Source organism: Leucopleurus acutus, assembly GCF_964270905.1.
Source record: "Leucopleurus acutus genome assembly, chromosome: 2".
Classification (NCBI taxonomy): Eukaryota; Metazoa; Chordata; class Mammalia; order Artiodactyla; family Delphinidae; genus Leucopleurus; species Leucopleurus acutus.
Window position 1 is genome coordinate 151,699,089 of NC_139143.1, and position 22,345 is coordinate 151,721,433.

At 34.8% G+C, this 22,345-nt stretch overlaps 1 protein-coding gene across 2 annotated transcripts in view; it reads left to right on the forward strand.

The window, feature by feature from the left end:
• FAF1 (Fas associated factor 1) overlaps positions 1-22,345 on the forward strand; it is a 499,303-nt gene that overhangs the window by 359,070 nt on the left and 117,888 nt on the right. For both annotated transcript variants that reach the window (XM_082834106.1, XM_082834105.1), the window contains exons 9-12: positions 2,657-2,752; positions 12,908-13,034; positions 13,961-14,024; positions 14,975-15,056. In XM_082834106.1, coding sequence (XP_082690232.1) covers positions 2,657-2,752; positions 12,908-13,034; positions 13,961-14,024; positions 14,975-15,056 — 369 coding nt within the window. The remainder of the gene's footprint in view (positions 1-2,656; positions 2,753-12,907; positions 13,035-13,960; positions 14,025-14,974; positions 15,057-22,345) is intronic.

A 22,345-nucleotide genomic window follows, 5' to 3' on the forward strand; every position in this document is an offset into this window, starting at 1 on the left:
TTACCATTATATAGAGGTTAATTAACTAATATGATGTATGTAAATCTAAATGTAAATTTTCAACTATAAAGTCAAACAAACCTGCAAATTTCTAGTCAAACAAACCTAGAAATTTCTTTTTCTCATTTCTTGCAAAATAAATACTCCAATGATAATAATATTGGTTATTTACAATTACATAACCATTTGATTTCACATACATTATCTTATTGGATCTTCATACCAACTCTGTGAGAGAAATAGAACAATTGTAATACACCATTTTCTAAGTAAGAAAACTGAAGTACAGAAATTCTAAGTGATTTTGCCCATTGTCGTTGAGTGCTTTAGCCAGCCTGGAACCTCCACCTTCTGACTTCACATCTGTTACAGCTTTGGTCATGAGTCCCAGCAAACCTTTACTGTAGCCCTAACTTCTTGAAATCACTCTCTAAGTAACTATTGTCCCTTCCAAGGGGTCCCCAGCTCTACTGAGACTGTGATATAATCCCAGCTTGCCTCATTTGTATTCCTTTTTCTGTCTCTGTTCCTATGTGTATCTCTTGTCTCCCTGACTGGTATATCTGTTCCCTTAAAACAGACACTATGCCTTATATTTAATCAATGCCGGGCACATAGAAATTCTTGACCCTTTAATTTCCTCAGTGTAGAGTGAGGCCTACTTGTTCAGCTATGGACTAAGGAGAAAGTGCTGGCCACTGTCCTCTTATCTTCAGGAATTTTAGTAGCTATGGGGAAGGTTAATATTGATAACTGTGGAGACAAGCCCATTAAAGAACCAGCCCATTTGTAGTAGTACCATGTACTTTTAGTGAGCGCCTTCCTCCAGCTCCTCCTAAAATATGTCCTCTTTTAATTTACGATTGCTCTGTATGCAAAGGTAGTGACAGTGGAAGTTAATCACCATTCCTCTTCGCCAGGTCCTAAAAATAATGACCATTGGAGTGATAACAGCTCTTCTGCCTATTTCAGTATAGTTTCAAAGCCATCTTTCTTATTTTATTCTTTTTAACCCTTTCAAAAGTCCATTGAGGTAGTTAGGGCAGGGATTACTCACCTCAATTAATAGAAGAGGGAACTCTAGCTTAGAACAGAGAAATGACTTTTCCAAGATCAGGAAGCTAGGTGGTACTTAAATTGAGATTTTTCTGGCTCTTCCAGTTCTCTTTCCATTACACTACACTGCTTCTGATTGTCAGTGACATTTACCATCATTACTATTTCATTACCAGAGGATTTCAGAGTGAGGGAGGAGAACTTTTTTCAAATGAAAAAATGAAGGCAGCATGTCTTGAAATTTTGCCTGTGCTTCTTATCCAGCTTAGCTTTGCTTTTATTTGTACTGAAATGAAATAAATTGAGCTAATTATGACAATTATTTTGATGGATATAATTGAGTAGAAATGACAGTCATGGCAGTTTTGCTTTTATTTATTTATTTTATTAATCAGGCCTTCTAGCATTTGTAAAGTACAATGCCAAAATATCTAGGTGCAAAAGCAAACAAACAAAAACCTCTAATGAGACTAAAGGAAAGATAACAATAAAAAAAACACATGATTTTTATCTGTAGAATCTATACGACAGCACATACCATACACGATTGAAAATACCTGGATATTTAGGTGACATTTGCATTTTCCATTCCAGTATTTGTCTTCAGATAATTAGCCTAACTATAACACGTTTGAATTGTAGTTAGGACTGACCCATTATTGTGTCTGGTCCCTATGAATTTACAGATATTTGGGTTTCCTCATATATCAGTTTAATTCACACCTCCCCCAAAGTTACAACGAATGCTTTCAGTGTGCTAGTGGATACCCTATTTTATTTCTAATAAGAATAAAAGGAACTTCACTGTATATCATCATTACATTAAATGTGTGTCATTTTACTAACACCAAAGAAAAATACCGTCCTTTGGCTATTTAATATTGTTTTAATTCTTTTATACAGACAAAAGTGACATGCATTCATATTTTCCTAAATTTAATTTAAATCTCAAAATATTTAATATCAGACCCAAAATAAAATTCAATAGAAATAAATATATATTACTTTCATTGTTTTGGCTAAATTTGGTTAGCGTTTTAGATCATAATGGTAATAAAACTGAATGTCTGTGTGCCAGGTACTGTGCTAGGAGCTTTACATATATTATAGACTCATCAGCTATAATGATCTGAAATTGTGGATTAATATTGAGTAGAGCATAAATGACACTGTTACCATGTATAGAAATGTGTTTGTTTTTTTTAAATGTCTTCGACAAACACTCTTCCAAGTACCCTTCAAAATAGATTTATAAAGTATTGCCCTGGGAATTGGGAAATAGAGGTGTTATTCTACTAATCAGGAAAGTAACAGACATGCTGGGGTGGGGAGGTGTATATGATTAGCTTTACTTTAAGCTTGTTACAGTTTCCTGGAGCTCCAGTCTATTGTCTAATGAAAAAATAGCCTTGCTGTTGTAACATCCGTATATGGAAAAATTTTCAAATTTTCAGAGCCTTCCTTTGAATGTAATGCCTAGGCTACTAGAGTGAACTTTCTAATCTTGCTTCAGAAATAATAGAAAATACCTGAAAAGTAAAATTTTTTTGTGAAGTATGACTTCATTTTGTTTACAAATGATGGATTCTACTTTTTGCAGATGTGTCTTGCTGAATCAGGGCTTTCATATCCGTGCCATCGACTTACAGTGGGAAGAAGATCTTCACCTGCACAGACCCGGGAGCAATCCGAAGAGGTAAGCCTATTTGCTTGCTTTTCATTGAACAGAAGGCCTATCCTCCATTCACATGCCCACTTCCTATTCTTTTTTATCTGCCACACCAGTGAATAGATAAAGTTAATGTAGCGTGAATAAAGTCTCAGTAAATTCTTAAAGGCAGAAACTTTCCATGTGAGATTATTGCTAATGTGCTCCTTCTTGTTCTGTAAGTTTCATGTTTCAAACAGACAGAATTTGGGTGGATTGGTTGAAATAATTTTTACTTAAAACTGTCAGGTTAACAAAGAAATTTTCTTTGCTGCTGACCATATAGTTGAGTACATTTATTAGGATTCATCCTCATCCTTCTATGAGCCAGGCATTGTCCTCAATACTAGGTGACAAAGATGAATAACAATGTACCTATATCAAGGTGCTCAAAGGTGATAAATTAGTAAACCAATAATAATGACATAATGTAATAAATGCAGTGATGGCAGTGCATACAAGGTGCTGTAGAAACAAAGAGGGGCAAGGAGATTGAACATGTTTCTGTATGTGATATGCCTGCATGTGTCTTTGTGGGTCTGAACTATATTAAAAGACAGTATCTTTTCCTTGGCTACAATAGCACTGTGTCCAGCCATGACTTTGGTTATAAGGGAATGGGAAAGAGAGCCTGGACATTACAGTTTAAATGTTTTAAAAGTATTTATTAAGCTGCTACTCTGTACTAGGAAAAATCATCATCATAACTTAAAAAGTGCATGCAACAGAGGTCATAAATAAATAGTACAAAAAACTTTATTTATACCAGTGTTTTTTAGGCTAGTACCTGACCCAAGTATTCAAAAGCTTGAGCTCGTCCAGTAAAACCTTTTCCCACTTACATTCTATGCAAAATATGGTTGCAAAATATTTATTTAAACTTATATATTTTAGACATTCATTATGGAAGCTGCCACAGGACTTCTGCAGCCATCCTCTGAATATGTACTTATATCGCTTAAATATGTGAAAGAGAAAAGGGACTGCATAAGTGAAGTTCTAGTCTATGATCATCCTGTGAAAATGATAATTTGCTACTCGGTTTTTGGAAATCCACAAAGAAGGGAGGTTTTCTCCCTACTACAAATACTGCTGTACTGTTTCCTTCGAGACTCTAAAAATGATAATTTCCTTTAAAGAGCTCACACTGTATTTTCCAGCACTTTATCTCACTAATTGCTCATGAAAGGAAAAATGATAGGGTTTCATTGCTTGGCAGAAGTTGCCAGAAATAATTTATTGAAATATTTCCTTCTAGTGCTTGAGTATATTTTTAATGACTAAAGTACGTTATGCGTCAACTCTTTAATGGATAAATCTGCTAACATTAAAAGGGAGCCAACTAGCTCCACCCAAAATTCTTAATTATTCTATGCTCTGAGAGATGACAGTTAACTGTTTCACTTCATTTAATTTCCTTTTTTCACCCTCACCATTATATGTGTTATATGGGCAATCCCTTCAGTGGAAAGAAGTTAATGCCATGTATTGAGGACTAGCGTTTTTGAGGCTGGCATACACTTTAGATTAATTATGGAAGAAGGTAGAATAGGGTTAGGGAGCTTTGCAAAACTAAAACAGCCACCCTTGGGAATATCTTTAAATCTGATTATCTGGGATGAGTCCATTATTTTTCCTTCCCTGGCTAACTGTAAATACCACTTCCTCCAGGGGACTGGTGAGAAATGGGAAAGAAGCTGTGACTTGGTTTTTATGTTGTCATAGAATTATAAAACTGGAAGGGATTTTTTTATTTGATTTACACTCTCCCATCCATTCCTCCCTCATTCATTTGAACATTTTTCTAATGTCTTCTACATGCCAAACATTAGGATCACAGTCTGTGTGCTAAAGAAGCTCACTCAAAATGTATCTGTGTTTTATCTCCAATGGCAGGGTTCTGTCCTCATGAGGCAACCAGTTCCATTGTTGAGCATCTCTGTTGATATCAACCTTATATTAAATTGGAAGCTGTGACCTTGTAACTTCCACCCAGTGGTTCTGCTTCTTTCTTCTGGTTTTAACCCTTCTCTTATATGACTTCGTGTATTTCAAGATAATTACCATTTTGCCATTGACTATCTTCAGCCTTGAGTTAAGAAGAAGATACTTGAGACCAGCAGTTAAATTCAGGTTTTGAATTTTATGCATTGTAGTTATGTGTTCTTTAACTGGGGGAATTTTGTTTCTTATATCCTTCTAGCCCTGCAAATACATTTTCCTTATGACAATTTAATATTTTCTCTTTTCTTCCCATCCTCCCCTTGCTCCTAAGTCCCCTTTCAATGACCTTCCCATATTTCTGGGTACCTAGCTAGGTACCTATATCTCCGCATCACGGATGCTTGGGTGGGACAGTATAGGGGCCCCCTGGACCCAGGTTCCTTAGGAGTCGTCCAATCCTCAGTTGATAGTGGAGGAGCAGGAGGGGTATTCCAAGAATAACAAAAAAAGAAATTTAAAATATAGTTGATGTTAAAACTATTGATTTATATTTTCAGTTACAGAGATGTCTATTGAATACTTAACTATGTGCTAGTCAAATGAATATAAACTGAAAATTTCGTATTATATAACTAATGAGAAAAGTGAGATAAGCATAAGATACTAGGGGAGCACATGTATGGGGGAAGGGTTCTATAACCTTCAAGAATGTTTTTAGGCAAAAGGCTTGTCTGCCTTATCTACCTCTGTAGCCCTAACACCTAGTAAAGTGCCTGAGGGGCTTCCCTGGTGGTGCAGTGTTTAATAATATGCCTGCCAATGCAGGGGACACGGGTTCAAGCCCTGGCCTGGGAAGATCCCACATGCCGCAGAGCAGCTAAGCCCGTGCGCCACAACTACTGAGCCTGCGCTCTAGAGTCTGCGAGCCACAACTACTGGGCCCACGTGCCACAACTACTGAAGCCCACGTGCCTAGAGCTCATGCTCTACAACAAAAGAAGCCACCACAATGAGAAGCCCATGCACCGCAAAGAAGAGTAGCCCCCGCTCACCACGACTAGAGAAAGTCCTCGTGCAGCAACGAAGACCCAATGTAGCCAAAAATAAAATAAATGAAATAAATAAATTTATAAAAAGCAAAATAAAATGAAATAAAATGCCTGGTATACACCAGCCACAGAATAAATAACTGTGAATGAATATTTTTTAAAAACAAGAAGGAGCGGGGGGAGGAGGGAACTACAGTAGTTGACATCCAAATCGAATTAAAAGAATGAGTCACAGTCAGACAAATGAAGAAACATGGAAATAGTATTCCATTCAGAGGAAATAGCATGATATAATGTAGTATATGGGGCGACATGAGTGCAGTTTGTTCATGCAAAATAAAGTGGGAGGGGACTTCCCTGGCGGTCCAGTGGTTAAGACTTCGCCTTCCAATGCAGGGGGTGCAGGTTCAGTCCCTGGTCAGGGAGTTAAGATTCAAAAAAACCAAAACATTAAAAAAAAAACAGAAGCAATATTGCAACAAATTCAATAAAGACTTAAAAAAAAAGAACTTTGTAAAAAAAAATAAAAATAAAGTGCAAGACAAAGCAAGATAAAAGATGAGACAATGGTGAATAGGTCTTGTATGTCAAGTTGGGAACTTGAACTCTGGGCAGGCACAGAAGGCTTTTAAGTGGGGAATGATTTTTTTATTTTCCCAAATGGACATTTTAGAGAAAAGCACTTTGCTATGCAGAGGCTAGATGTAAAGGAAGCAAGACTGGAGACAGAGAAATCAGATATGAATCTGTTGTGCTAGTACAGGCAGAAGATAATGAGACCCTCAACTAGAACATCACTAGTTAAAAAAAGAGAGAAGGAAGTGGATCAGGATATATTTTGGAGGGAAAATCAGTAGGATTGGTGACTGATAGGATCTGTGGGAGAAGTAAGAGGGAGGAGATAAGGATACGTAGGTTTTGGCTTAAATGACAGAAAAGATTCAATCAGTAGTCATTCAATAAATTCTGATTACATACCTACTGTACACCTGACACTGGCATAAGTGCTGGGAATATGGCTGTGGAAAAAGCCTTTCTGTAAAGTCTTTACAGTCTTTCTGTAAAGGAGCTTGTACCTATCAAAATGAAATTGAATGCAGATAGTTGCCAAAAATCTGTGTTTCAGTTTTTAAAACTTGTTGAGACAAGTATTTAACTTGTTTGCCTATGGGTACAATGCCACGTACTCACCACAGGCAGACAAGCTAAATAATAACCCAGTTTCTCCTGAGCATCTCCATCTGAATGTCCACTACAGATTCACTCTGTATAAAACTGAACTTACCATGTCTCCCCCAAAACCCATCTCCTCACCCTTATTAATGCTCATTGTCAACCCAAGACAAAAACTGTTCATTCCAGTCTTAGAGGGACCTACTGTTCTTTGAAACTGTCCCAACTGATCTGATATATCAAGATTTTTATGGTCCTTTCCTTTTTGACTGTTCAAATTAGAATATTTTTATGTCAGCATCAAATTTTTTACCCTAATTTATTAGTTGAGGTGTTTGCTATTAGAGTTTATGTTCTGCCCATTATCTTGATCCTACCCCCACTAGCCTCTCCCACAACATGGGAGGGCTAAGCGCTCTCTCTTGCATTTTTATCCTCTCCCTCTCTATTGTTTCCTTCTCTTCATCTTAAGAATATGTTCAGATCTTCTCATCCTAAATATATATATATATATATATATATATATATATATATTCCTTCAAACTTAGCTCCCCTTCAAGCATTAGCTCATCTGTTCTTTTTTTCACAGCCAAGCTTCTTAGAGTAATCTGTACCGGCTGACTCTATTTCTTCATTGTCTATTTACTTAACTCACTACAACATGGCTTCTTTCTACGGAGTGACTAAAGTTGAATTTAACTTTTAGAGAAAGATAATAGTTTTGGGGAGATCGGCTAAGATGGCGGAGTAGAAAGACCCTGAGCTCACCTTCTCTCACAAGCACACCAGAATCACAACTATTTGCAGAATAACCATTGATGAAGACTGGAACCTACCAGAAAAAATCTCCTCCAACTAAAGACATAAAGAAGAAACTACAATGAGATGGGTAGGAGGGGCAGACTCATGATATAGCCAAGTCCCATAGTCCCAGGTGGGCGACTCACAAACTGGAGAATAATTACATTGCAGAGGTTCTCCCACAGGAGTAAGTTCTGAGCCCCACGATGAGCTCTCCAGCCCAGGGGTCCTGGTGTGTGTGTGTGTGTACACACACACACACACACAATGGAATACTGCTCAGCCATAAAAAGGAATGGAATTTTACCATTTGCAGTAGCATGGATGGCCTTGGAAGGTATTATGCTAAATGGAATAACACAGAGAAAGACAAATACTATATGATATCACTTATGTGTGGAATCTAAAAAATACAACAAACTACTGAATATAACAAAAAAGAAGCAGACTCACAGATATAGAGAACAAGCTAGGGGTTACCAGTGGGAAGAGGGAAGGGAGGGCCAAGACAGAGGTAGGGGATTAAGAGGTACAAACTACTATGTATAAAGCTACAAGGATATATTATACAACACAGGGAATATAGGCAATATTTTATAATAACTATAAATAGAATATAACCTTTAAAAGTTGTGAACCACTATGTTGTACACCTGTAACATATAATATTGTACATCAACTATACTTCAGTAAAAAGAAGTATGGGACAGGAGAAAATAGTTTTTATAAAATACCATGCTATGTCACCTTTTTTCACTTTCACAGCCAACTCTGTGGGTCAATATGTCACCTTCTACAGTGGTGATGCAATGATGCTTGCCCAGAGTCATACAGAGAATGGCAAAGTATTCAACACTAGGTCTTTTTTTTTTTTAACACTAGGTCTTTTGATTATAAATCAAGGTTTCTTTGTTGTGCTGTGTTTTTTTTTTTGTCATAGTGCCATAACTGTCTCTTTCTTAATTCACATCCTACTGAATCTGTTTACATTGCTTGTCTCCACTGAGATTTTTCTCACACCTTACTTCTCAGATTCTTCCTCTTAATTGCCTTTCTAATCTTTGACAGTTATCTTTCCATCTCTTTTACTGTTTCTCCACCAGTTGAAATATATATTCTGTAAACTTTTATCCTTATCACTATTCTTCCTTTAATTTTTAACTGAATGATCTTATTCATTTCTATAGCTTCTACTATTATTTATCTGTTGATTATTTCGAAATCTAAATCTTTTCTGGGTCTCTTTCTTGAGCTCCTAAAAAGATTTTTTTTTTCCAGTTGCCTACTAGATGTTTTTACCTGGATGCGCTACAGCTTCCTCAAATGTATTCTATCTGAGAACTGGCCTCAGTATTCTTCCTCACCAAACCTGACCTTCGCTACCACTCAGTCACCCAAACTAGAAATTTTTGTTTCATATGCCTCTTTCATTTTTTTCATCCTCAAATCTAATTGGTCAACAATCCCTATCAGTTCTACTGAAGTATATTTTAAGTCTGTCCCCTTCATTGAATTCCCACTACTACTAAAGTATAGGCTCTCAAATTCTTTCACTTGGAACATTGAAATAAGTATCCCTTCTCATGTCTTCAAGTCTAATCTGCCATATGCTGCCAAACCACTGCAAACACACGCGCATGCGTGCACATGCACACGCAGATACACACACACACACACACACACACACACACACATCAGAATTGTTCCCTTGAACAGTCCTCCACCTAAAAACCTTTAGTGATTTCCCTATTGCCATCAGAGTAAAGTCCAAATACCTTAGTGTACCAATTTAAGGACTACTACAATCTAGTTTCATGAAAACTTTCTAGCCTTATAGCCAGTCCACATTCCTCTTCCATACATAGAGCTGATGATTCAGTTTGTTTTTTGGAATTCTTTATTGATTTTTTAAATATCCAGTTTCTTGCTTGTGTTTTTCTCTGCCTAGAGTACAACTCCCTCCCCACCAATCTTCTATTACATACACTCCACAACACTGATATCTTTTTTAAAGATATGGGTTAAATATTAGCACTTGCGTCAGGCCTTGCACAGTCTTCTAAAGTAATTAATCACTCTTTCCTTTATTCTCCAATAGTCTTTGCTTATACTTTTATTGTATCTCTTAACACACTAGAAAAGACATATTTGCAACTAAATATAGCTTCCTTTAAATGGGAATTTCTTGAAATTTGGAACCATGTTTTCTCTCTGTATCCCAAGCTTTTAACCTGGTTCTTTGACATGGTAAGTAGTTGGTAAAAGAAATATCAGCTTCAATTATAAGCTTGTCTTATGCATGTATGAGTTCTAAATTTTTGTCTCAAGCAGTTTGGTTATCACCTTTTCTAAGAAGTTTGCCCTGATTCCTCCCACTCCCAATAATTTCGGTGCTCTCCTCTGAACTTACCTGTCATAACACTTATTGTTAGGTATTATAATTATCTATATATATATTGTATTCCTTGAGAGAACATACACTGTATATCTTTCACTCAAGTCCAGGCAATGTAGCATTTAGTAGGGTTTATGAATGTATGGTAAATGATAAAGGGAATAAATGAATGCAATAGAGAGCCAAAATAGAATCACTAATTTTTTAACCTTTTTAAAAAATTTTGAATAAATAGCTTCCCTGGTTTCAAAGAATTTTAGAGCAACCATGACTGAACCAAGAGATTATCTATTCTCATCAGCAAACATTAATGAAAAAAGATTGTTTATCTCATTTTTTAGAAAAAGATTTTCCTAACCTGTTAGATGGCTGATAAGAAAGAGATTGGGAGTTCCTTATACATAATTAAGTAGCTCATTCTTGCAGATACTTCAATAATTCATATTCAAAATATACTTTTTTCAACAAAATCGGCTTTTTAGATACCTCCCTTTGAAGATGTTATTGTTGTAGGATTTTGTTTTCTGGGATCTTAAGAGAGTTGGGAATTCTGTACTTTGTGAAGACAAAATAATGCATTACATAGGCACAAAATTAAAATCACTGTCCTAGTCCTCTTATTATGGAAAGGGGCTATTATTTGACTGAAAGCTGGATTAGAAGAAAGAGGATAGATGTGGAGGAGTAAGGTAAAAGCAATGAGAAAAAAAAGATGATATATAGAACAGTTCCTTTCTTTTTCATCCCTGTGTCCTCCAAACCTCCTTCTTAATCTAATGCCTCTTTAAGGGAGGGTGAGTACTAGGCAAGACTAAGTGAAGGCTGAGATGATAGCCTAGCTGACAGAAGATGTGAGAAAGTTTGTCATACTGGACTTTTGTTTCTTTCCACTTGCCTGCAAACCTGGCTAAGTACCCTAAAGGAATGTGTAGTGTACCTTTTAGATCCTGAGCCTTTACCCATTTAAGAATTCAAGGGAAGTTCATGCTCCAGATGTTTGCCTACCTGAAACAGATGGAATTCAAGTACAGTTATAGTCCTAGTAAGAGTGTTATTTTGAAGGGGAGGCTCCTTCACTGTTTTGAAATGAGAAAGGGTTTTGAATTTTTATGCTGTTGAATTGCTGAAATCAAGAGGAGGTCTTAGCTCTATAAAGCAAAACACTAAAGTAGCATTAGGAGTACAAGTAGAACCAAGGCTTCTGTGAGAAATAGTGGTATAGTCAGAATAGCAGATAGATGCTTAGGGCAAGGACCATTCATTTTTATTCATCCAGTAAGTATATGTACATTTCCTTCTCTATTCAAACCATTGGGAAAACTGTCTTTAAGGTAAGAGGGAAAATGTTAACAATTATGGGCATTAATGCTTGGTTATGCCCAAGGAGGAAATGCTAAGCCTGCTGAGTCATATGGAGTAAATATCTTGCCTTCCTTATTTGGAGCTGTTAGACTCACTAGATTAGTAGTTTTAAAAATTGTTCCGTAGTGTCCTGAGAGCCTTCAGAGGTACCCCAGCTATCAAAGGGATGTGAGGAAGAAAAGGCCAAGGCCAGGAGCATTAGGCTACTTGTTGCTCTCTCTCTACATCAGCCAGAGTGGCCTTACTTTTATCTATTGTAGGCACTATAATTTTACATAATATTTTGCTTGGTGCTAGGGGAGGGAGGTAACTCTGTGAAAAGAAATTTGAAAAACATTAGTGAGAGATCTTTAAAATCCCTTCCAGCTTTAAAATCTATGATTCTATGACTGACTGAACTCTAACATCCCCTCTAGCCAAGTTTCATGAGTCTTTGATTCTGAGTTTCTTTTAATGCATTTTCATAATTTAGGTACATAGCAACATATTTTGAAAGATAGAAATTTCATTTATTCAATGGTCTTTGTAGACTTTATTTATTAAACGTGGTACAGATAGGCACTTAGCCAGTTACCTTGCTGGGACCCCCTTCATATCCAAGACATTAATATTGGTCAGTATCCACAACTCAGTTCAAATGTTTGAAATCTCAGTATTTTTGAAATCCCATTCTAACTTAGAGATCAGGAGCCAAGTTCATATTTTGAAACTGATGTTTTTCATTGTACTACCTTATATCTCAACGGATGTTGCTGAAAACAAAATAAATGGAGCATATTTATTAGTGCCCAGCATGTAGTAAATTCTCAGTAAATGTTTATTGAATTGAAGCATCATTATTACATCTCATATTTAATGGCCTTCAGTTTACAAAGAGCTTTCGTATATAGTGTATTTCATGTTATCTTCCAATAACACATGGGGATAGTGTACCATATTTCACTAATGAGAAATTTGAGAACCATTGCAGTAGGGAAGAGGCAAATTTTTAAATGCTACCATTACTTCTGCCCAAAAGTTTAGACTACCATGAGCTTTTTGAAAGACTCGTATAGCTTATTTATCTCTGACCTCTTAGATTGTACCCATTTCTTCATTTATTGAGCGAATATTTCTTGAGCACCTAATTGTATACCATAGGCTGGGGGTAAAACAAATAAAAATCCCAGTCTTCATTGAGTTTGTAAGCATTCTTCTTTTTCACTCAGGCTCCAGCCTTTAGTCTAGGGATATCACAGCAAGATTAGAAATATATGTAAGCCTTAAAATGAGAAATATTAAGCTTCACTCTAGCAAATAGCTTCTTATTTAATAAAACTTTTATAATGCTAATGTCCTATTGTAATTACATAATTTATATTTTGGAATTTGATTTCCTAAAGTCAGTATGAAACTAATCATAGGACTTTCCTTAAATAGCAAAGCACCGATGTTCATATGGTTAGTGATAGTGATGGAGATGACTTTGAAGATGCTTCCGAATTTGGGGTGGATGATGGAGAAGTATTCGGCATGGCTTCATCTGCCTTGAGGAAATCTCCAATGAGTGAGTATTAATAGCTCTTTGGGTCCAGCATTGTAATTCTCCCTCCTAGTGCAGAAACTTATGAGGAACAATGAACTTAAAAATCTCTTACTGACTTTCAGGTTTGGAGAGAGAAAATATAAGAAATAGACATTATTCATAGGAACTAGAGCCTCTTGAATTTTGATCTTAAGCCCAACCATTCCCAATACTTTAGTAAAATTCATTAAAAACTCAAGGGAATGTAACTTTTGTTTCACATGTATAATTACTTATGAGTTTGTCTCTTTACTTTAAACCCAGAAATTGATAAACAAAATAGCTGTACTTTTTGTGACTGTACTTGTCACCACACATCTTATTGGAGATATCAGTTTTATCAGTAGCTATATTACTTTTCCATTCACTGGTATCCATCTTTGGAAGGAAAGAAGTAAACTAAATGTGCCATCTCCCTCACTTGCACCTGACAAGATCATAAGTGGTGCTATATACAAAATGACTATTAAAATAAGTCCATAAATGGCTCATTTACTCTGTGAAATTAGGTGACATTCATGGGCAGAAATAGATGTGATATTTACATAAAATGACTATTTTCCTGATTAATAAGATCTTTAGAATAATTTGAGAACTTTTTATATAATTTAATCACAAGATGTCATTTCAAGCATAATTGATGACTGGCACATATTTTCAACACCTAGCAGGATGTCAAAAAGTTATGAGCTTGAAATTTTTTTGAGGTTCTTTTTTAAGGTTTGATGAAATCTTCTAATGTATGTCGAGTTAAAATGTCTCCTCATGTATCACAGAAACTAAAATTTAATTCCTCTTTATTGATTAAATATATTTCTTATATGTGGGATTAGATGTTATGTGGTTTGTTTTTTGTGTCTATTTGTTTTGGTTTTTTGTTTTTGTTTTTTCTTTTGTTTGTTTTTTAGTGCCAGAAAACGCAGAAAATGAAGGAGATGCCTTATTACAATTTACAGCAGAGTTTTCTTCAAGGTAGGGTTAGGACATTAACTATATAAAATTGATGTTCTTTTAATGCTACTGTGATTTTTCTGGAGCAACTTTAATCATAGATTGTTTTCACTTTCTTCTTAAAGTATTCAAAGGATACATTTATCAATATATATAGTCCTAATAGTGAATACAGAGTATTCAAGTCAGATAACTAGTAGACTGTGCCGCTTCAGAGATGTATTTATCTTATCTCTATATCTTTATAGAAGCATAATAAATGGATTACTAATTTAATATCTTGACTATATTTCCAAAAGGACTAGGTCATAGGATACTAAGTTTTAGTATATCCTAGGACAAACAAAATCTTTTAAAAGTAATATTAAATAAAAAAATAATTTAAAAATTTTAGATATAAGTGAATTTTTTCTTTTAATTTTTGTTTTGGAATCATTTAGCATTTCTTCTTTTAATAGTGTAATATAAAATTTTCTATGCATTTGAGATTCGCCTAGAGGTGTTTAAAAAGATTTAACTATTTAAACCTAAATTTTCATGTAAACAATATTTCTCTTTAGTTCTATTTTCTGATGTAATGTAGTTTGGAAACTTAGCAAGGAACCATTTTTTCCCTCTGTGTGAACTAAATGAACTAAAATGGAAAGTTAAGGCTATTGTAACTAGGAAAATCTTAGGGAAGTGGGTAACCAGGAATTGCTACTTGTAAGTGGCATGGTTTCATAGCACTCATTAAGTCCATTTGCTAGATGTACTTAAAATTCCAGTATTCTGATATATCGGTATAGGCCAAGAAGAGTTCAAAAAACTAATGAAGCCCATTCCTAACCCTTTAAAGAAATGTTTTAATGTTTTGTCTATACTTAAGAGACATTAGCCCCAACATTTACTTAAAACTCATTGGTTAGACTTGTGAAATTTGAAGTAAATTTGAAATGTATTTTAATTAATAGACACAATTTTTCCTATAGATATGGTGACTGCCATCCTGTATTTTTTATTGGCTCATTAGAAGCAACTTTTCAAGAGGCCTTCTATGTGAAAGCCCGAGATGTAAGTGGAATCTTACCTTTTCTGATTAAAAAGTGTATCCCATAGGTTTACCACCAGGCCTGAGGCAATGCTTGATGTTTTCTGTTTTTTTCAGATTGAAGACTTGATTTTGTTTCTGGTTCATCTACCAACCTAATCATCACCAAGATGCCCATTTCAGAGGGGCAGTAGTATGATAGGGTACTGCTGGCTTCTGCAGAAGTCTGTCAAGCTCTGAAATGGGGTTTGTTTTTTTTTTAGGGGGAGCAAGGGGTGGACATGCTTAGAAGGGACCAGGCTATGTGTTCGTATTCTTTTCAGTTATGTGATCGACAGTTTCTTGCTAAATGATTTGTCCTTCAGTCTTTTCCCCAAATGATTATTCCATCTAATAGTATATATCTTATAACTGTAGTATTTTTTCCTAAAAGTCATTTTAGACAACAAAAAGATTTTTCCTTTAATATAGAAATGGATCTTGTGATCTTGAAATCAAGTAGATCACAAGATCTTGTGATCTTGAAATCAAGTAGATCCAAGTATGTAACAAGAAACCAGAAGTTACATTTTGAGCACAAAGATTCTGTGTGGTTGCTCTGTTTATATGTTGACACTGTAGTCGAGACCCCAGTTATCTGGCTCCTGCCTATCTGTACAACTTCAGCTCTTCCCATTTCCTGCCTTACACTTAATAAATCTAGCAGTAGTGTACCATTTGTACTTCCCTATAATCTAACTCTTTTTTCATGCTGCCCCACTGTCAGGAATACCTTTCATCCTGCTCTTTACCTGGTTGACTCCTACTCTTCCACACCCACCCTTTAGTACTTTGCAATGATAACACATTGCTTTTAATTATCCATTCTCTCTCTTTTATATATATGTCTTCTCAAGAGATTTGATTTTCTTTTTGGCAGTGACGATGTACCTTACATCCCTACACATAGTAAATACTCTGTATGCTTAATGAATGAAGGAAAAAAGAGAGAAGAAGGAAGGAATAAGGTGTAGATGGAGTTAGAGGGAAAGTTATTGGAATTAAAGAGGACAAAGAATTTTGAGAATAGAGTGCAAGGATGCCTCTGAAATTTCTAGTTTCTACTTATGTTAAACTCTGACCTAAAGAAAAATTCATTTTAAACAGTTTTTAAAAATTGAATTCCAAGACAATAATTAGTGATCAAGCTTAGATCTATCATTGACAGTTCAATGAAGTAGATTAAGAAACATAAACTGTTCTCTACCCTAAGAATAGTGGAATAGCCCATTGTAAAGGCAATTTTAAACATCTATTTTTTACTATTAAATCTATATTAAATGGATTTTATTTTTGAAGAAATATATATTTATGGTAATACAGGTTTATAGTTTCCATAAGTACAGGTTTATGGAAGATACTGAAAAGCTAAAAGAATATATTCTAACACAGATTAACTTTATATGTTCTTTCCATATATTTATTTCATTCAGCACACATGCATATTTAATATAAAATTGGTCATGTTATAATCCTGTTAAAACAGCTTATCTTCACCTTTTAATATTATATGATCATTTACTTAATTATATTTTATAATATTTTAACTTTTATTAAAACAATTTTTAATACAGAAAAAGTAAAGGGTAGTACAGTAAACACTTAAATCCCCTATACCTAGATTTAACAATTACTAAAATTTTGCCATATTTGCTTCTTCTATATACAGGGCATCCCGAAGTTTTAATGGAGCTTTAGCAATTAAACTTCTGAAATTATTAAAACTTAAACTGCATAAAACATTTAGGATACTCTTATATATTAATTATTTTTTGCTAAGCCATTTCAAAGTGAATCACAGACATCATATTTTACACCTAAAAACATCTGCATGCACTTTCCAAAAATAATGACATTCCCCTACAGAATCACAATACCATTGTCACATGTAACATACTAACAATAATTTCCTGATGTCATCTAGTATCCAGTGGATATTCAAAGTTCACCAGTTGACTCTTTTTTTGGAAACCGTGATCCACTCAAGGATCACAAATTACATTTGGTTGTTAGATTTCTTAAACCCTTTTAAGCAGACACCTGCTTTTTTCCCCCACCCACCCCTTTTTATGACATTTGCTTTGTGAAGAAATCATGCTGGATGACTTACAGATTGTTCCAGATTCTGGATTTGTGTGATTGTTTCCTTGTGATATGATTTAACTTGTTCCTTTATCTCTTTATTTCCTGAGAAATGGCTGTTAAGTCTAAAAGCTTTGTTAGATTCAGGTCAATTTTTTTTTTTTTTTTTTTTTTTTGGTTGCAAGAATGCTTTGTAAGTAATGCTGAATACTTTATTATAACAGGATTTCTAATGGTTATTAAGTCTCTCATTGTACAGCAATGTTATTATATTTAAACAATCACTTATTGTTGAACATAAATATGTTTGAAAGAGTAATTATAGCTTTAAAATAATCTATTTTTCAGTTCATTCCTGGATAAGAATGTATTTGGGATTAATTTGTCTCTGCTTTTCCAATAAGATTGCTAAGCAGTTGAAGTAACTGGAAGATGTGAGGGCCTTTTATAACCTAAATATAGCTCCCAAATGAGCATAGACATCTTTTAAATTCCATTTAAAAAGCTACTGTAAACATTATAACTTTGTGACGATACATTGTTTAAATATACAGTATATAATAGACGAAAGAACTTTTTATTGAGTGTCTTTGTATAGTAGATTGACATTTGGATTTATTCAGACTGATGATTCCCAGAGGAACGTAAACTCTTATTAACTTCTGGGTATTTCTAATGAAACAATTGATTGTTTGCTTTTGATGACTGTGTTGGTATTTTAACAACTGGAAATCATTGGTTCATGTGTTTTGTTTCATATTAGATTGATACCCAAATCCATTGACCTCTTTGGACTCCTAAACTGTCTTTATCTTTTTCCCCTTGTCCAGGGCTTTTTTCTTTCCTTTTTTCTCTTTCCCAAGTTAAAGATCAACAGCAGTTTATGTATCATTTATTACATTACCCTAAACTTAAGTAAAATTCATCCACAGAATGGGTAAATTATTCAAAATTAGATCTAAGCAGGGACATTTATTATAGTCATCAACCAAATTATATACATCTCCTTTCAAAATTAGAGAGGATTGTATAGAAAGAATAGAAATAGCACTGCTACTTTAGATTTATATTGTGCTCTGTGGTTTATGAAGCTTCTTCCTATGCATATCTCATTTGAACCCCACAGCAAACTGGTGAGATGGGGATATATAATATCAATATTCTCATTGTAGAGATGAGGAAGCTCAGAAAAGCTACATGACTTAACCAAAGACAAATCAAGGGTAAGTAGTGGAGGCCAAATGAGAGTGCAGGTGTTCCAACACATGTAAGTGTGTTTTACACTATATCACCTTACTTCCAGAAGCTTTTCAGTGCTAACTGCTATACTACAGGATTCAATCCTCAAACTTCATCTCTCCTTTTCAGACTGTACATTTGAGAGTGAAAACAAATCATTTTCAATATATTTTTTAAACTTCTGAATGAATCATTTTTAAGAAAACAGTTTGCTGATGTTCAAATATTTTAAGGCAAGAATGACCGATACTCTGCCATTGTTACTAAATTTCTTTCATCTTAAACATCGCATGTTTAATTTAAACTGTGGGAGGCACATTAATTTTACCAGGGCAACAGATGAGCCTTGAGCACCAGCATTCTTCACTTGAAGTGAGAAATTGAGTTCCATGAGTAAATAAAAACAAGATTGAAGGTTTAAATCCTCTGCTAGGCTTTTTGAACTTATATACTCATTAAATGTTTATTGGAGTGGTGGGATTACAAAGGATTTGGGGAGCTTCATCAACTGGTATATAGTTAATCACTAAGTAAAACACTACATTTGATAAAGTGTTTCTCACGATGCCACATTCAATCCATCTTAATGAAAACTGCTTCAGACTGATTTCATTTGAGAGCACTTGGTGAGAGTACTCATAGTTTTTTCTGCCTTTTTCATGAGGAATTTACAATACTGTTCAAAGCAGAGCTCCAACTTCAGTGAAGCAGGTATTCTAAGTTCTTGTGTTTAAGTATATTGTGACAGAGTTTCGACTTCTGACAGTGGGTTGATCAGTTTTATGATCTTCTCCCTTGCCCTTAACTATTAGGGATGTTCATTGAGTTGAAGGCCATGAATATGTATCATATGCCTATTAAGGACCTAGGATGTAGAGGTTTCCTGCCTTTGACATGTTCACAGTCTAGTAGGGAAGATAAGACAATATAAATAGATCCATATAGTGTAACATGCTATGGAAGCAAAGAGAAGAGGTACTTCATCTGCCTTAGAATTCAGGGAGATTTCTTGTGGAGGTATCTCTGACCTGAATCTTAGAAGATAAATGAAACTTAGGCAAATAACAGAATTCTAAACAGAAGGAGGATCAAAAGCAAAGTCCAGAAGATTACAATTGAGGGAATTAAAACCAAAAAAATTAAGACAGAGAGCAAAAAAGTGCAAGACAGAGAGTTGGATTGCGTGGTATGATGAGGCTGGGAACAGCAACAGGAGCATGGAGGGGCCTGTGATGCCCTGGCATTACCTGGCATTTAAAAATATTTGTTGAATGAAGCTTATATTTTATCTTTAGATAAGTAAGAGCCAGTGGTTAGCTTCCTTAATTATGTGCAGAAGAGTTACCACTGGCCACACCATGATTCCCTGGGACTTTCTTAAAGAAGTTTCTTTTTCTCCTTAGAGCCTCCCCACCTCTCAGTTCTGCTGTCCCTGAGTTCTCTTCACAACAAAAAGTACCCTAGAGAATGATTAGACATTTGTAGTAACTGAAAATCAACAGCAATAAAAATCCCAGTGCCAGGGTTTATGTCCCATGGGAAGGATTGTTCCTTTCCCAGCAGCCCTTTGGAAGAATGGGCTTTGATATCAGTAATCCTGTTATACCTCCTTAGATCTTCACTTCACACCCAGTGCTGTTTCCAAATATTATACATAAATTAAGGAAACCAGTGCTTTACGTCTTGATTTCCCACTTAGTAACTCTGTTCCCAAACAAGTAATGAGCCTGTTTCTAATCTAGGGGAAAAAAAAGATGATAATACATATCTACTTTATGTGGTTGTTCTGAGGATTAAATGAGATCTATTAATAAATGCACCCAGCATCATGGCTAAGGTGCTTTTTAAACAGTTTTGGACAAATTTGAGAAATGTTATAAAGTAACAAAACTGATTGTTCATGAACTAGCTCTAAGAACAGTTCCACAGAGGAATTTTGAGAACCCATTTGAGCATTTATAGCACTAAGATGAATGCTTTGCTTTTAACAGTGCTTGTTCATTATCAAGTTTTATTACATTCATTTTTAAAAATCAGCCCGTTTTAAAGTAGTGCTATTTCTACTTCCTCAGGTTAAAAGAAACCTAAATAACTATCACTGGTCAATATTTGTTAGGCAAAATAAGCTCTATACAAATCGGAAGCCACAACTGCAGTTGGTGAGTTTCTAGCACTCCATCATCCAGAAAAATCAGGCAAACAAACCTATTTGTGCTTTGGAAAATATGCCCAGTCTGTTCATCTTGTCTTTGTTGTCTTTTCAATTTAAATTCCTTAAAGGCAGACAGTGTCTTTAGAGTAATTTTTTATGACAGCTAGGACAGCATCCTGCACATGTGTGAGATAAGAACTATGATGCTAATATAATGTTTTGAAATGTGTTTTTATTATACAAATAAAATGTTTGTTGAAAAGAAAAGAATACAGATGCATTTAGAGTAGAAAAATGCGTTGCCTCATAATCCCAAACCTGAAAATAACCACTATTAAATGTTTTTACTTTTAAATGTGATTTTTTGAAAAAGTCTCCAAACATATATATCAGTAAAAAAGTTGCTAAGTTTTATATAAGTGCAACCGTACCAAATATACTGTTCTGTAGTTAGATATTTCCACTATATAGTATATTGTTAGCATCATATTTAGAATTTGCCTCTAATTCTCCAGCTGAGTAATCAGATCTACCCAATTAAAATTGTAAAAATCTTTAGTGTTTATAATAAAATTATTTTTAATTAGTTAATAATTAAGTTAGTTTTAAGATATGCTGCTGTGTAAAACATTCTTCTCAATTTACTACTATTCACCATGTTTTTGAGAACCATGTAACCATATTTGAAAAGCAATATAGGTAAAATTTATTAAAATATCAAAAGCAAGGCTGATTTTTTTTAGTAGACTTTATTCATATTTGTATCATTTCTCTCAAAGAGCCCTCCCTGTCCCTAGAAAGTATTTATTATTCATATTACCTATTTTTAAGGGATAAAAAGCTAAATTGGATCTCTTAAGTATTCCATCTGTAAATTCAAGAAGTTTGTTCCATATCTAATCTTAAACATTTTCACTTAAAGATAAAAGGTATGGGAGAAAGAGAAATAATCGGAATTCTTATATTTGAATTCTGAGTCCCCATTTACTTGCTGTGTGCTATTAAAACTAGGTTACTCAATCTCTGTGAGCATCAATTTAAAAATTTGTATTGTAGTACATACCTCACAGGATTAACAAGCAATTAATATAAGTAAAATGTCTTCAAAATGTATGTGAAACAGCTTTAAGATTGTTTGCTTATAATAGATGGACATTGAATAAATCAGGCAGATTTGGATTTGAAACTGGACCCTGATACTGACTAGCTATATAAGCCTCCATTTTATTTTCTCTGAAATGGAGATTAAAATATCTTGGCAATTAACCCACCTTGGAATAATGACTCCTTACCTTAACAGTAACCAAGTTATTCAGATGTACATGTTAGAGAAGATGAGTGGGCCTGCATAATTGGTACATGTAAAGGAGCAGCAGGAAATAGGGCTAAAATAGAGAAATAGATTGGGATTTCATCATGGAAATCCCTGAATGCCAGCTAAAGACTTTTGTTATTGTTAGGTAGTGATTAGCTTTTGAAAGTTCTGAAGAAGAGGGTGACACTGTCAGAGGAATAAGTAATGTGGTGGCAGTTTGTAGGATGGTTGGGAGGGGAGAAATTGGTGGCAGAGACTGAGCAACTCTGTGCGTTTGTATATGTGTAATTGTGAGGTGTCAGGCGATGATTAGAAAATCATAGTATGATAATAGCACAGTGTAGTTTACAAACTTTTTGCCTCCTACATTTCACAGCCTGTTAGCTTTTGTATACCTTTTTATACATGTGTATCTTCTAGTATCCTGTTTCTCCCACACCCTTCTTGGAGTACCTAACAAAACAGAGAATAATACTGTTTTTGTC